Below are 15,319 nucleotides of genomic sequence, written 5' to 3'. Positions count from 1 at the left end.
AAGTTGCAAACAGGTATCTTAGAATATGAATTAGTTCATTAAATTTCTAACATGGCTGACAGAATAAATACATTATTATTGATATTAATATTAATATTAATATTACTACTGCCATAATAATGATAATACTTATACTGCCATCATCATCATCATCATCATCATCATCATTATTAGTAATAATAATAATAATAATAATAATAATAATAATAATAATAATAGAATTTGATGTAAAATTGGTCAAATTAATATGTCATATATAACAATATATCTATTTATAGTAATAATAAATTGAATCAAATGTATGTATGAATATGAAATTAAGTGTCTTATAAAAGTGTAAAAAGGGGGAAATAGTTAATAAAAGCAAAAACTGAACTGATCAATCCTAGTACACATTCATGTCATGTATCTCTTTGTGCAGCACTGTGTTTCATGGATGCAAGATAGATAATGTTTTATCTTTACCAGTCTTATGGGACGGTCCTAAACGAAGCTACCTATCAGTTACCTGGAAACAACAAAACAAAACAGCAGTTATGACTGTATGAACCGAACAAGCAAGACGCATTAGACTCTGCTAGATTAAATACTCATACGAGGTTTAATGAGATTAAATATTTAGATTAGATTTATATTCACTCACTGCTCATTGAGCCAAAGATGCTCTATATGATTTATATAACTTTGTGAACTGTGTCTGACTGGGCGTAAATTACATTTGGAAATTCGCCAGCCAACAACGACGTGACGGTCCGTCTCGCGAGAAAGCGCGAGAACATGGAAACAAGACAACAAAAATAAATTTGTGGACAACAAGCCAGAGTGCATGATGGCGGCGTCGCTGCTGCGCCGGGACAAGAAAGCCACTGCCGCCCACTTGAAGGCAGACTTAAATCGGACTGACAATAGCTCCGGAGTCCGACAACTTCAGGAGCTGCTCGACGCTGTGCTAAATCCAGAAAAACCAGCGGCGGACACAGAAGCTCTTGACTGGTGTAAATGTCTAATTGCAGGAGGCGAAGGTTTCGAGGAGTTCTGCAAAACGGTCCGGTCCTATGACAACGCGACTCTGTGCGGCTTGGTTTGGACGGCTAATTTCGTGGCTTATCGATGCCGGACCTGTGGCATCTCCCCGTGCATGTCACTGTGCGCTGAGTGTTTCAATCACGGAGACCACACGGGCCATGATTTCAACATGTTCAGGAGCCAGGCTGGTGGGGCCTGTGACTGTGGAGACAGTAATGTCATGCGAGAGAGTGGGTAAGTCCAAGCTAGCTGCTAGCTAAGTTGGCTATGCTACCCAACGGGTTAGCCAATACTGTTTTGACAGGTCTTGGTGGGAAGTGAGCTAACTTGGCTAATAAAATATCTTGATGTGCGTAGTCGGTGTCAGCTTCCAGATAATTTTGTCTGAGATATGCTTATAAATTACTGCCAGTCAACAACAGTTTTGAATATTACGATGCTACTGTCATATATTAACAGGAAACCCTGGACTAAGCAGCTCTGCTCAGAGGCTTAGCCCGCTTTGCTAACAGAATCAGAATCAGAAATAGTTTCATTGCGTTAGTTGTTCCCATTTAAGAACAGAAATGTATAAAAGCATATAGAAAATATAAGAATGGAAATAGAAACCGTAAGTGTTTAAAAAAAATGTAAAGAAATATGATTTGTGGTATACTGCTATATACAGCAATATAGAAAAAAACAGAATTAATTGGTGTAAAAATGTGTAAACAACAATATACAATAGTGGTACACATAAAGGTGTAAAACAACATGCTGAAGATGAGAAGTAAGTGTGTTAGGATGCAAATATTCATAATAAGAGCATAGGTTGGTTTAAATGTACAGTTTAAATAAGTAAATGTAGTAATGATGCCATTGTAACAATGTATTGCACTACTAAATTATTATTAATGCACAGAGTATTAATTAGCTGAATTGTTACACATATAACCATATTGTTTGGTAAGTATTGCACATATGAAGATATAAAAAAAATATAATTAATAATCAGCTTCTGATGAGTTGAACATATCAATAACTAATAAGTAAGAAGCCTCTGACAGGTGAAATAAGTCCAGGTCAGAGTGTCAGACACTAAGGGAGGAATTGTAAAGTTTGATGCCATCAGTCATTTCTGTATATTTTCTATACATTACCAACACATGTCTGGTCTGGGAGTCCAGTTATCATGATATAAATGAGTCCTCTTTTTACTGCTGAATTACAGTTGAATCATGGCTTTAAATCTTTGTTAATTGATATCTGAGGCTTCTCAGTCATCCAGGTCATGGCATTTGTAGAAGGGTTGTCGTAGGCAACTGGACCTGGTGGGTTTCTTGGAGACGTTTCGCCTCCCATCCAAGAGGCCTCTTCAGTTCATTTAGAACTGAAGAGGCCTCTTGGATGAACTGTATGTTAACTAATTTTATTGCTTCTTTACTGCACCTGATTGCCCATCGGATCTCTACTCTTGATACTTTTCCTGTCAAAAAGCGTAATTTTAATTATAATGTAGGTAAAATATTGTATGACCAAATAAAAAGTAAAAAAACAAAAAACCTATACATAAATTATTTTCAAAGTTTTTATATTGTTAACTTTAGTAACAAAATATTGTAATTAGGGATGAACAATATGGATTATTTTTCAGGTGATATCAATATTTGATAATTACCGGCCTTTTATAGCAGATTATTTAACATTTTTGTTTTTTAAAAAGAAATTGATATAACCTGTAATTTATTAACAACTTGGTGGAAAAAAGGCTAAGATGCAGTGAGCAGGATGATTTTAATATTCCAAAGCTCTGTCTTAACCAGATCTAACACTATTGTGTTGTTATGTTTTGTGATACTGTGTGTCAATTCTCAAAAACACTGTATTGTGATATCATGATCTATGCAAAGATTTGTGGCAGTTGATCATGTTGAGATTAAACCCCTTACTGCTAAATCGCACTGTTATCTATTGTCACTGTGTTAATTGCATAAAAAGTACACTTTTTCATCTCAAATTTTATGCATATGTTGTGTTCTTTATGCTATGACAGTTTTCCAAAAATGAGATAAATTATATAATCTGTTACATCAGGTGTTACTATAATCAATAATCATCTATAATTTAATTATCACAATAATAATTAATGATATAAATTTCACATCATAGGCTGATAATTTGTCTGCCTCTATTTATCGTACATCCCTAATTGTAATTTCAGATGTGGCCAGTGTCAAGCAGCGTCATTAACTGGTCACATTACAGCTGTGACCTGCTTGACATTTCAGTTTTGGTTTTTGTAGTGGACTTTGCTGCTGACCGACTTGTCTCATTCAAATACGGTCTCTGGGTATATGACCAGGAGATGTTGTAGACTGTGTGTTGCTATGGATAGCAGTACTGTGTATTGTCAAGTATGTAGTGATACAGTTTGTATCACAGTACAGGGATTAAGATTCAATATATTGTGATATTGTAAACAAGGTTATATATTGCTGATTTTTAAAATCTAACTTTAGCAAAACTGTCATAGTACAAAGAACACACCATTTGTAAAATCAGATTTTATGCATTCAGAGTAGTGAAGATAGACAACAATGCTGCGGTTTTACACCAACACAAAGTAAACCACTGCCATGAATATTTGTATATATCACAATATATAAAGACTTGAGACTTGCTTGATTAACACTGATAAAAGACTTGATATGACTTCAACTTGGTATTCATGACTTGAGACTTGACTCAGACTATTGAGACCGGTGACTCAAAAGGACTTGACTTCTTCAAAAAAATGTTTGTGTTTTCTGTGCAGACCAGCAGAGGCCAAAGCATGAGGCATTGATCATAGCCCAACAGTTATATTTTGGATTCTTGTCTTTTGTCTTTTTGTTTAGGGCTGCAACCAATGATTATTTTCATGGTCGATTATTTTCTCAATTAATGAATTAATGATTGTTTGTTTTAAAATGGTGAAAAGTGTCGATCGGTGTTTCCCAAAGGTTAAGATGACGTCCTCAAATGTCTTGTTTTACTCACAATCCAAAGATATTCAGTTAACTGTTGGAGAGGAGAAAAGACACAAAAAATTAAGAAGCTGAAATCAGAGCATTTTAATTTATTAATCAATTAATTGTTGCATCCCTACTGTTGTTAATGTTGAAAATAACACTTGACTTTTCATGACCGCTATCTTATAACTGACTTAAGTGTTGAAACTGGGGTGGACCATCAGAATTGAATGACTTGACTTGTAACTTGCTTGACCTGGGCTTTTATTTGACTTGCTTGATTCTCTGTACAGTCACTTGGGACTTGATTGAAACTTGAAGCCTGAGACTTGAGACAGGCGTGTGACTTACTCTGTACTCAGTGTATCAGTATTTTCCTACATCCCTTATGGTTCACTATGTGTATGAGCAGAGATTTTTTGTACCCGAGCATCAACTCCACCCAATTTTCAACATGTCTATATAAGCATACAGAAATCAGAAATACCTTCTGGATAGGACCATTATGGAGCCTCTACTTGAATTGTGCTCAGTTTCCAGTGTAACCTGTTAAAGTGATTAAAGCTGCCTAAGAATTCAAACAAAAATGGATTAATGAAAGCGAGAGAGAGAGAGAAAAATGGCTAATTGGATCTTTGTGAGAGATCTGCAACATCAACTGTGTTTCTTTCTGACAGGTTTTGCAGACGGCATCGGTTGAGAACAGGAGAGAACGTCCCCTCAATACCTCGAGACCTTCTTTTGATGTCTGAGATGGTTCTTCCTCGCTTCATCCTGTGTATCATACAGTATCTGAGAGATGGATACATCGAGCCAGGTGAAAATTACTCATGACAACAGTCTTCTCTTTACAAAGATGTGAGATAATGTACTTTGTACACTGACCATCTTAAATGAGAGCTGTATCTCTGTAAAATATCTTATGTGTGTACTTCAGAAATCTTGTATCAGAAGTATTCCACTCTCTCATTTACTTTGATTTTGGCATTTTGTATATTATTTAGATCTCCTGTTGCACATCACATGCAAAACAGGATCTGCCGTGCAAGCCCAATACCAGCGTTATACAACTGTTTACATCCAAGTTTACGTCTGATGGCCTATATCTCTTATCTTGCTTTACCAGACACCTCGACTGAGAGAGATCTACAGAAAGTCCTGCAGCAACTGGAGCCTCAGATCTCCTTCTTGGAGGAGCTCACAAAGATGGGAGGAGCAATGAGGACTGTACTGACAAAGATCTTGACCAATCAGCAAACATTCAAGGAGTTGAGCATGGGTAAATATCTACTCTAGAGATTGTGTGACAAACATAATTTTATAATGTTTAATGGTTGCTATACCTCAGAACTATAGTGACTTCTTTCTTGGTTTTAGGTAATTAATATTTTTTTTTAAGTACTGAAGTAATATTACTGTGGGTTTCATTATTGTCGTCTGTTGCAAATACAATTCTTCTCAAGAGACGATGATGACTGATACTGTTATTATCAGAACAAGTCTGAAATGTGTCTTGCATCATAACAGTTCTGTTTGCACACATTGTGCTTGATTTTATTTAAAGCTACAGCGAGGAACTTTCACATTGGGTTGATTTTGGGTGCCCTTGTGGACAAAAGCGGTACCATTTCCACCACCATCACCACAAAATATATTGTCTTAAGAAAAATTTCTGTCTGCCTCATTTTAACTGGCTTATGTAATGTTGCCTGGGAAAATGTAAACATTGACTCGTCCAGTGTATGTGCCGCAGATCATTTCATTTAATTTCATGGAGAATCCGACCCACTGGCAGGTATTAAGAATATATAGAAATACCAGATCCTCCTGTTGATGTTTGCTTATGTGTGTCATATAGAGGCATCAGTATTAAAAGGTCCAGTTAAAACTCCTTGTAGTTGCTTTAAGCACTATGAACATTTTAAAATATTGAAATTCAAAAAGAAATGCATATTCTTATCATGTATAACTTTCAGTTAGAATATAAGTAAATGGAAAGATGAAAACCTTTTGGTCTGTTTACATGTAAGACATGCATTCTGTCAAGGTCTTCTTTACTTAAAACACTGCTCGTTTTCTTATGATGAAGATCTCTTCACTGTCATATTTTGACATTAAAGTAATTGTTGCATTGCTATTTTGCTTGCAGGCCAAGAGGAGAACTTGTATGCTAAGAAGAACTATGACAAGTATTTGTCAGCTTTGAAGAATTCAGGTCTGGTGTCTGTGGAAGAGAAAGCCCAAGGTGCTACTGCTGATGTCACTGTTGGTGCTGAAGGAGGTGCAGGAGCAATGGTCTTATTGGGTAAGATAATCTTTACACATTATATGAAGCATGTTATCTTTATTATTTAACTGTTGTGCAAAATACTAAATAAATAAAAAATCAATCAAACAAATCAAAATTTTAAATGGCAGCAGAATCCCAAGTATCCCAGATATTCCACGCAATATGAATGTGAGTATTTTAATAAATGTTTTTCTTAATTCACTCACTTGGTAAATAATTGTTTTCAAGTTCTTAAAATCCAAGCTGTTTTTCCTTTATATAATTCATACTCTTGCCAATATGGCCGTGAAGTTGGCATTGAATTTCATTATAAGTGGTATTAAAAAGGTCTCAAAAAGTCTTTAACTTGGACAACCTCAGACGTACCCTGATCCCATCACACCACAGTCCTGTGAACTAACCGCTTTTCTTTCCACACTTTTTCCACATACTATACTTCAACTGCCAATATCAGCTCTTATTTCTAGAGGAATTTGTCTTTGTTTATGTAATTTTGAAGGAAATATTAAGTGTGTCACATCTTCTTTTCACCCGTGTTTAATACTGTTGTTTGAACAGATTGTCAGTTTTGCAGGCTGTGATAACTCTGGTATCTGCATGAGTTTGTCCAGTGGCTGAAGATGCTGCTAATGGCTACTTCTGACTCAATGTTTCTCTTGGTTTTCGTAGGGACTGCACCAGGGAGCCCAGATGAGTTGAATAAAGAGGTATGTGCCAGCATCACATGTAAGATAACTAATGATGGCCGATGGATTTGTACTAATATTGCAACAATATGACTATGCAGGTACTCAGAAGACCATTTTCTTAAACAAATAACTTAATTAAAGAATATTCTATATTTTATTTCACATGTTACATAATTGAAGATATACATATGCCAACCAGCTGGAACACAGAACATAAAGAATAAATAAAATAAATACCTAGAAAGTATTCAGTATCAGTCAGTTGCTGAATATTTGAATACTGTCAGTCAATTAAGGGCAGGTTGTAAAACAAGTAGCAGCTTCTCAGCATTTACACCGCCCAGGGAGATCCTCTTGTCTTCATAAATATTCCCCATCTTTCTAAATTTAAATCACAACAAGCATCATTTTCTGCATTATAAGTTCTCTAAAAAGCTTCCATTTCGATGCATATCGATTTTTTTTTTATTGACACCTGCATAATTAAATTATTAAGAATTTTTCCCCCTTTCAGGAGGACCAAGATGCAGGGCAGTCTGTTGGACAGAGGAAGAGGGTTAAGCTAAGCAGCAGTACCAAAGGTAAATGTAAAAAGAAAGCAATGCACTCCAGTATGTTACTTGAACCACCCATCTTATTCTGTGCCTTTTCTGCCCTCAGACCCGTGTATTATTGAATCTCTGAAGCATAAATGCTTTCTGGAAGAGCTGCTGTTTTGGACGATAAAATACGAGTTTCCTCAGAAGATGGTCACCTTCTTACTAAACATGTTGCCAGATCAAGATTACAAGGTATTTTCTCTTCCATGTAAACATTTATCTGCAAAAGTGCAACAGCCTACTTTCACTTTTATATGCGTGTCTGGTCTTTTATTGCAATAGGATTGTTTTTTGTTTTTTTTGCTTGTCACAACTGAAATGATGCTTGTCATATGTATTCGGCTTTTGAAAGCAAATGGATTCCTCCTTAAAAGCCACAACATCGTAACCATAAACCTTAATTGTGTTATGGTCCCTTTCTCTCTTCCTGTCTGGCAGATCACTTTTACAAAAACATTTGTTCAGCATTATGCATTCATCATGAAAACGCTGATGAAAAGCCACGAGTCGGACACCATGTCCAACCGCATTGTACATATTAGTGTGCAGCTGTTCAGCAACGAGGAGCTGGCTCGACATGTGACAGAGGAGTGTCAGCTGCTGGACATCATGGTCACAGTCCTCCTCTACATGATGGAGAGTTGCCTTATTAAAAGTGAACTTCAGGGTAAGTGATTGAACACACCTCACCACAATCATCAATCAGTATTAACTGCGGTTTCTTATATTTCCGATTGATCTATATTATACTGATGGTATCTAATGATACTGAAAAACAAAGGTATGATAATACCACAATTAAAAAAATACACATTATGGTATTTACTGCAATATTAAAAAAAAAATGCAGTTTCTTCTCATGTGAGTTAATTATGTAAGGACGAAAGAGCAGAAGGCTTTTTTCTCAAACCAAAAAAAATTAACTCATCAGTCTACAGTCTGCATTTAACTGTTATTTTATATAATCGATCATTAATTTCTTTAGCAGTAGGCATGGTGAAGTTATTGGTTTTCCAAACTGAAATTCAGGTATAACGATTCAGCTTTAGTGTCATACCTCAAAATGTCAAAGAATTTTTGCCTGCTCAGAAGATAAAGTGTCATAGAGTGACATCATACAGGAGGTCATTATTTTTATATTATTGGTTCATCATTAGCTCAGTGTTCATAAAAAACATACTTTTTCATGTTTGGTAGCAAAAAAAGAATACTTGAAGCCTGTGAGACATTTTAAGAAGGACAAACTGGACTGCTTTCAAAAGAGCAAAATGCAGCTGTTAATTTTGCTTTGTATTTTTAATCATTCTCAGTGCAGAAAAAAAACATGCACAGATGTTTCATCCCTCTGGCCCTTCTCATCGTGCAGGCTCTGAGTGAAATAAGCTTGAATTTTTTAATTTTTGAGTGCAGTCCCCTTTTTAATACTGGCTGAATTGGCAGGCATGTATTGAGTTGTGTAACTTGTGAGTGCATTGTCCTCCTCTACATATTTGTCTGTTTATCTTCAGGCGTTGTTTTTAAATAAAGCTGCTGCAAGGAATTTTTTTCCACTGGTTTTGAAATGGTCTTAATTTAACACTGATGCTTTTATGTGACCTACAAAAGCAAACAAGACCATCAGAGAGCAGATTGGTCATTTCCTTGTTCCGATTTGCTGTGAAATCAGATGAAATGAGCCAGTGTTTAGATTTTCCCAGACGAAGTTACAGTAAGTAGTATGTTTGCCAGCTAAAAGGAGGAAGAAGAAAGAAATTTTTGTTGAGCTAATTTTATGTTTTGGCGTTATATTTTGTGCTTATGGTGGAGGAAACAAAACAGCTTTTGTCCACTGAGGCCTTCAGAATCAACACAATATGAACGATCTTTGTAGTAGCATTAACTAAACACAAAATGAGCCAAAATCCCTGTAACTTCATGTCTGTGTGTTTCTGTGTCTCTTGTTTTTTTTTCCTTTAGATGAAGAGAACAGTCGCCATGTTGTGGTGAACTGCAGTGAGGCTCTGTTGAAGAACAACACCTACTGGCCATTAGTTAGTGACTTTATTAATATCCTCTCACACCAAAGTGTAGCGAAAAAGTTCCTGGAGGACCATTCATTGTTGATGCTGTGGATGAGCTTTGTGTCGTTTTTCCAAGGTAAGTTTTAGTTTGATGTGCAAGTGGTTAATCGACTGCACATAGCTTCTTTTTGTTTGTTTAACCTAAACAGAACAAAGTGCTTCACTATGCCTCACTGCCAACACTGATGGAGGCAGAGTTTAGGGTCCAGTGTGCCTGCTCAAAGTAATTTCAACCTGACTTGTAAATGGCAGCTTTGAATGCAGAACTAAGTAACTACTAGAGGACAGATACCCTGCTTCATATCTACATTCATATTCAAATTAGAAGTTTTACAGCAGAGACAAATGGTCATGAAACAGGTGTTGATTATTGATGTTGTAGCATCCTCTGGGTGTGCATATTACTTACCATGTTGTTATTTATTTCTTTGGCCTCGACTAATACACAACTTACTTTTTTTGTACTTGCGACTGTTCGATAATGTCGGTCAAGTGTTTTGATAATGCTGCTAAAAAAGGAAAAGTAGAATTCGCACACTAGATAAAGCTCTCATAAACATTTATAACTATACCACCATGTGACTTTCAGGCACAAGCCTATCTTTAGACATGAGATTAAATCACAGACACACTTAACAAGCACCTATCCAAGGGGTCACCTGACAGGTCATGTGATTTCAAAACGGTAAACCGAAAAAAAAGAAATGCATAAAATTGTGAATACAGTAAATGGTTCCTTAAATATAATGGGTCCTGTGAGTGTAATCCATGTGTGTAATTTATTGTGAAAAGGGTTGTCACAATTCTCCAAATCCAAGGTTTGATTAGACTTTTTGATTTTAAAGTCACGATTTAATTCAGTTTTAAAATTTCTTTCAGCACTGACAGCTATGCCATTGTTGGACTATCATGTCTTGATTTGTAAAGAAAAAATCCCAGCATGAAACATTTTCAAATTCTGAGCTTGAAGCATTGAAAAGTGTTTCATGCTGTAAGACAGTGGTTCTCAAAGTGGGTCCTAGGACTCTCAGGGGTCTGTAGCTCTCTGCCAGGGGGTCTGTGAAAAGTTTTCAGATTAATTCATTTGAATATCATGATATTTAAAAATGTATGTATTTTCTTTTCTTTAACAAAACACTTCACAATTGAATGAATATTTAAATGTTTAAATCCTAAAAAGTCAGGGGGAACTTGATTGAGAATAACTGAGAACCTCTGCTGTAAGGTGTAATTAAGTTACTTGAGCTGTAACATGGCTGTGTAAGCATATAATAATAGTTACTGAAAAGTCCTGTCTTGAGTTCGCTGTCAGAGAAGAAGAATAAAAAGTCCCTGTTAATGCTGTATTGTCGTTGAAGTGTTGTTGTTTTTTTCCTTGTAACAAATAGGCAGGAGCAGAGAGAGAAAAATACTGGGAGAATCACTGATCCTGCTTTTGATTTTGATCATTGAAACTGAAAGCTCATTTTGATCAACATTTGATTTAGTACTGAAATTGTGACACAGCCAATTCTGAACCACCTGAATGTACCATCACAAAATCATCGGGTAAAAAAGTCACACTATTGTGGGATATTGAGAGGAGAAAAAACTACTCAGCATAATAGTAAAATTAGAAGCACATATGATTCATAGTGAAAATGCACAATGAAGACTAAATATATCATATGTACATATATAACAACCACTGAAGATGTGTCTCATGTCTGAAGAGGGGTTTTTTGTCTGAAACGTCACGTGGTGGTATAGTAAAGTAATGTTGATGGGAGCGTTATCTAATGTGTGGACAGTACTGTCACTTTTGGATGTGTGTGCTTTTTTAAACTTTTTGATGATGCTGCTCTACAGTTTAATACTTCTGTCATTTGTGTTGCAAACTCCATGAGGTCAAGCAAAGCACTTAATTTAAATGATGGCAGCATGTGCAGACTTTCAGTTACACTTTATGTACCAACAGAATGCTTAGTCAGACAGAGGCAGACCACATCTGTCCTCTTTTGATAACAACGCCTTGTAGAAAAAGTGAGCTGTGGGCTGTACAACTCTTTGTAGTTAAAATTGCGGTGAGTGCTGCTCATTTGCAGTGTGTACTCTACCACAACTCTAAAAATAACCCTGCACAGTGGGCTTGAGTGTCCGCTTGCTGACGTTATGTGCACAAGTGTCACTATTACATTGTATGCATGTTTGCTGCACTGCTCTTGCAGTAAATTCTCGTGTTTAATTTAGATTAATGTGGCTTTCACCAGACACATTTGATTCATAATAGAAATGCACTTGCTGATATGCTAATGTGCATGCAGCACACATTATAATATGGGCAAAAACAAGAAGTTTGTTCAGCTGCACACTTAACTTTTCAAAAACACTTTTCAAAACACAAGGTCCAGTCTTAGTGATGTTTTTTTTTTTTAATTTATAACATGAGCATAAAGAATCCCTGAAATATGGTGACTGTCTAACCTGTAAAACTACTTCCTGCTGTGATAGGTATGAACCTGAATAAGCGGGAGTTGAATGAACATGTGGAATTTGAGTCTCAGACGTACTATGCAGCGTTTGCAGCAGAGCTTGAAGCCTGCGCACAACCAATGTGGGGTCTCTTAACACACTGCAAAGTCAAAGTAAGTCCCGCCTACACTCTCACACACACATCCTGTGTGCATTTCCTGGTGATCTTGAGCATTTAATGGAAAATGCATCTCAAACATCCTGTGCTGCTTGCACTTACTGTATAACTCCATATGAATTTTTAACATGTTAAATTTTCTGTAAACAGGAGACACAGGAATATACTAAAACTGTGGTGCGCTACTGCTTGGAGACTCTGCAGATCTGGTTTGATGCCATTGGCTTCATTGATGAGGTAAATTTAAAAGCCAAACTTTCATAGTCATAAGCAAACTCCCTCCTCCCCTGCTTCTCATGGCTCTTTTATCACTTACAGCCTGCTCCAAATCAAGTGACTTTTCATCTGCCACTGCACCGCTACTATGCCATGTTCCTCAGTAAGGTAAGTGTGACTTGGGTGAATCCAGATTAACCCTTTAAAGCACTGAAATCTAATAATTTGGTTGAACATTCTCAGGCTGTGAAGTGCCAAGGCCTGGACCTGGACAGCCTCCTGCCTGATCAAGAGATGCTAATGAAGATCATGGTGCATCCACTCCAAATCCAGGTACAACACTAGAGGCCCATAGACAGATTTATGGTTTGTATTCATGTATACATCGCCTCTAGGGAACTGTACTGTGAAGCAGGTTCAACATAGTGAGGCTTTCTTTGCATGAACTGGCTCGACAGAATCTAAAAAACTCAGTCAGCGATAACAGGCATCATGACGGTGGTTTCTTTGTTAAACCAGGTTTTCTTCTTTAGGCTCTGAGTGTATTCGCATAAAAGGGGGTGATTGACGTTTGTTGTTTTACTCTTCTTCCACACAAAGTGGACCGATTGTGTGCCATCTATCTCATTCAAGAGGAACAGGTTGTTATACTGGAGAGAATATAAAAGATATTAAAGCAACATACAGTTTGTGTAGCTGTAATTATGTTACACAGCTTTGTTCGGTGGCGTTAGTAACGTACAGCTCAGCAACTGTGCATGTATAACATTTACTCTCAGCTGAGAATCTATATCACTCATAAATAGTACTGTCAAGAAAAGAATTTCTTAAAGAGAGCTGCTTTTTACGGCTGATTAAATCCAAAATACTGAACACAGCATCTCTGGACCAGGTTATGAGTTCAGTATAAGTTACCATGGTGACCTATCCAGGTTTAAAGAGAGCCAACTTGATATTACATTGAAAACTCCGTCTTTAGACTCAACATACCTCTGTAACCCATTAATCTTACTTCGTAATACACCCCTCTGATCTGTAGCCACATGTGAACTAAAACATTGCTATGTATGGCTGCAGGCATGTCTGTCAGAGATCCACAGCAACATGTGGGTCAGGAATGGTCTGCAGATCAAGGGGCAGGCCATGACCTACGTGCAGTCACACTTCTGCAACTCCATGATTGACCCAGACATCTATCTGCTCCAGGTTTGTATTTCTGTATCGCAGAAAGCGCTCACTGTCAGTATCTCTTATATACTGTTGTTGTTCTAACAATAATCACAATCTTCATGTTTTGTTCCTATTTATTTTGAATTTCTCTTTCAGGTTTGTGCATCAAGACTAGACCCTGACTACTTCATCTCAAGCGTTTTTGAGAGGTACGCTCTAACTGCTACACGTGTTCATAAAATATTTCTACATTTTTAATTAAGCACAGATTTGTATCATGATGTACGCTGTTTTCTCTCACACAGGTTCAAAGTGGTTGACCTGTTGACGATGGCGTCTCAGCATCAGAATGCTGTGTTAGACTCTGAGCAGGAGAGACCGATGCTGGAAGGAGCGCTGACCTTCCTGGTCATATTGACAAGCCTTCGCATTCATTTGGGTAAGTGGTACAATAAAGGATGCACACAGTCAGCAGGGAGTAAGAAACAGCTTGTGTATAATAAAATAAGCCTATGGTGAATTTTAATTCCATAAAGCTCGTAATGTGTGGGCTGTCTGATGTGGTAATACACTTATGTGGTCATTTTGAAGCCACAGAGTGTTGAGCAAATATCTTGATCTGTGTCTCTGAGTCTTTGTTGGGGAGTGTTCACTTTAAACCACTGTTTCCCTTCACTAGTGCAGTTTTCCTGTGTTTCGCATATGATGCCATTATTTTTTTAGATGTCCTTTGCCTTCATAATCACCTTATTTGCCACCTGTCACTTAATTGCAGGTGCATCAGTCTGATATTATGCAAAATTAAGTCGTCATGTGTAGTGATTCATAATTAACAGCAACTTAAGTTAATCATGTAAAATCAAATCCCCATTAGCAGCACTAGAGATCACTATTTTCACATGTGAATGTTTAGTTAAACATTTTAATTATGTTTTCCTTAATCTATGCAACAGTTTTATTTATAAAGTGGCATGGCAGTTCTACAACTGATGATTATTTGGTGCTATTCTATCTTTTAAGAACAACCTTGTTCAGGCATCTTACACAGATAGAGACCGGGTGGTCACTGTCGAATCACTGCTACATGACTGACCAGAACTGGGCCCTGGAAAGGGTTCAGATTCCATGATATATGCCAAACATTGGCGAACAAGCCAAACAAGTATTGGATGGGACTCTGTGTGGATTAGACAGTGATCAAAAGCCTAAGTGGTAGGGCTGAATGATTTATTATGTTTAAATCAATGTTGCAATTTAAAAGAGTGCAAATTTCAAATGGCAAGAGCAATGATTTTATTTGCTTTGTCTACAAACAAGCAGTAAGGAGGGTAAGAATTATTTGCTGGCAGTTTCTGTCAGCAGCAAATTTAGTCAAATGTAGCTTATTAATATAATTCCTAGAGATGACCAAACTACAGAATGAAATTCTTGGTATTTTGTTTAACTGGCATGTTGTTTGCATGCTGTGTTTTTTAGACAGTTTACAATTTAGCCAAATATCCTCACTCTGTGTAATTTTGTTTGAAAAGCTCTTTGTCCTTTGTTCCTTTTTGATAGTAGGCTGATCTTCCTGTTAAGCACACATTATCATAGGCCCTTTTCACAGAAGACATTTTGACATGTCATAGATCAGTTCCCCTTAGCTGCCTC

At 36.8% G+C, this 15,319-nt stretch overlaps 1 protein-coding gene across 2 annotated transcripts in view; it reads left to right on the top strand.

Annotated features, from left to right (window-relative positions):
- The first annotated feature begins 553 nt into the window (after nt 1-553).
- ubr3 (ubiquitin protein ligase E3 component n-recognin 3) overlaps nt 554-15,319 on the top strand; it is a 59,521-nt gene continuing 44,755 nt past the window's right edge. For both annotated transcript variants that reach the window (XM_084725171.1, XM_084725170.1), the window contains exons 1-16: nt 554-1,260; nt 4,694-4,833; nt 5,143-5,295; nt 6,166-6,321; nt 6,976-7,013; nt 7,510-7,576; nt 7,656-7,786; nt 8,033-8,261; nt 9,551-9,730; nt 12,145-12,278; nt 12,434-12,520; nt 12,602-12,667; nt 12,743-12,832; nt 13,577-13,705; nt 13,826-13,878; nt 13,975-14,108. In XM_084725171.1, the coding sequence (XP_084581297.1) occupies nt 827-1,260; nt 4,694-4,833; nt 5,143-5,295; nt 6,166-6,321; nt 6,976-7,013; nt 7,510-7,576; nt 7,656-7,786; nt 8,033-8,261; nt 9,551-9,730; nt 12,145-12,278; nt 12,434-12,520; nt 12,602-12,667; nt 12,743-12,832; nt 13,577-13,705; nt 13,826-13,878; nt 13,975-14,108 (2,221 nt within the window). In that variant the 5' untranslated portion in view covers nt 554-826. The remainder of the gene's footprint in view (nt 1,261-4,693; nt 4,834-5,142; nt 5,296-6,165; nt 6,322-6,975; nt 7,014-7,509; nt 7,577-7,655; nt 7,787-8,032; nt 8,262-9,550; nt 9,731-12,144; nt 12,279-12,433; nt 12,521-12,601; nt 12,668-12,742; nt 12,833-13,576; nt 13,706-13,825; nt 13,879-13,974; nt 14,109-15,319) is intronic.

This window comes from Lutjanus erythropterus, chromosome 8 (assembly GCF_056507025.1).
Source record: "Lutjanus erythropterus isolate fLutEry1 chromosome 8, fLutEry1.hap2, whole genome shotgun sequence".
NCBI lineage: Eukaryota > Metazoa > Chordata > Actinopteri > Lutjaniformes > Lutjanidae > Lutjanus > Lutjanus erythropterus.
This window is presented reverse-complemented; position numbering and strand designations above follow the sequence as displayed.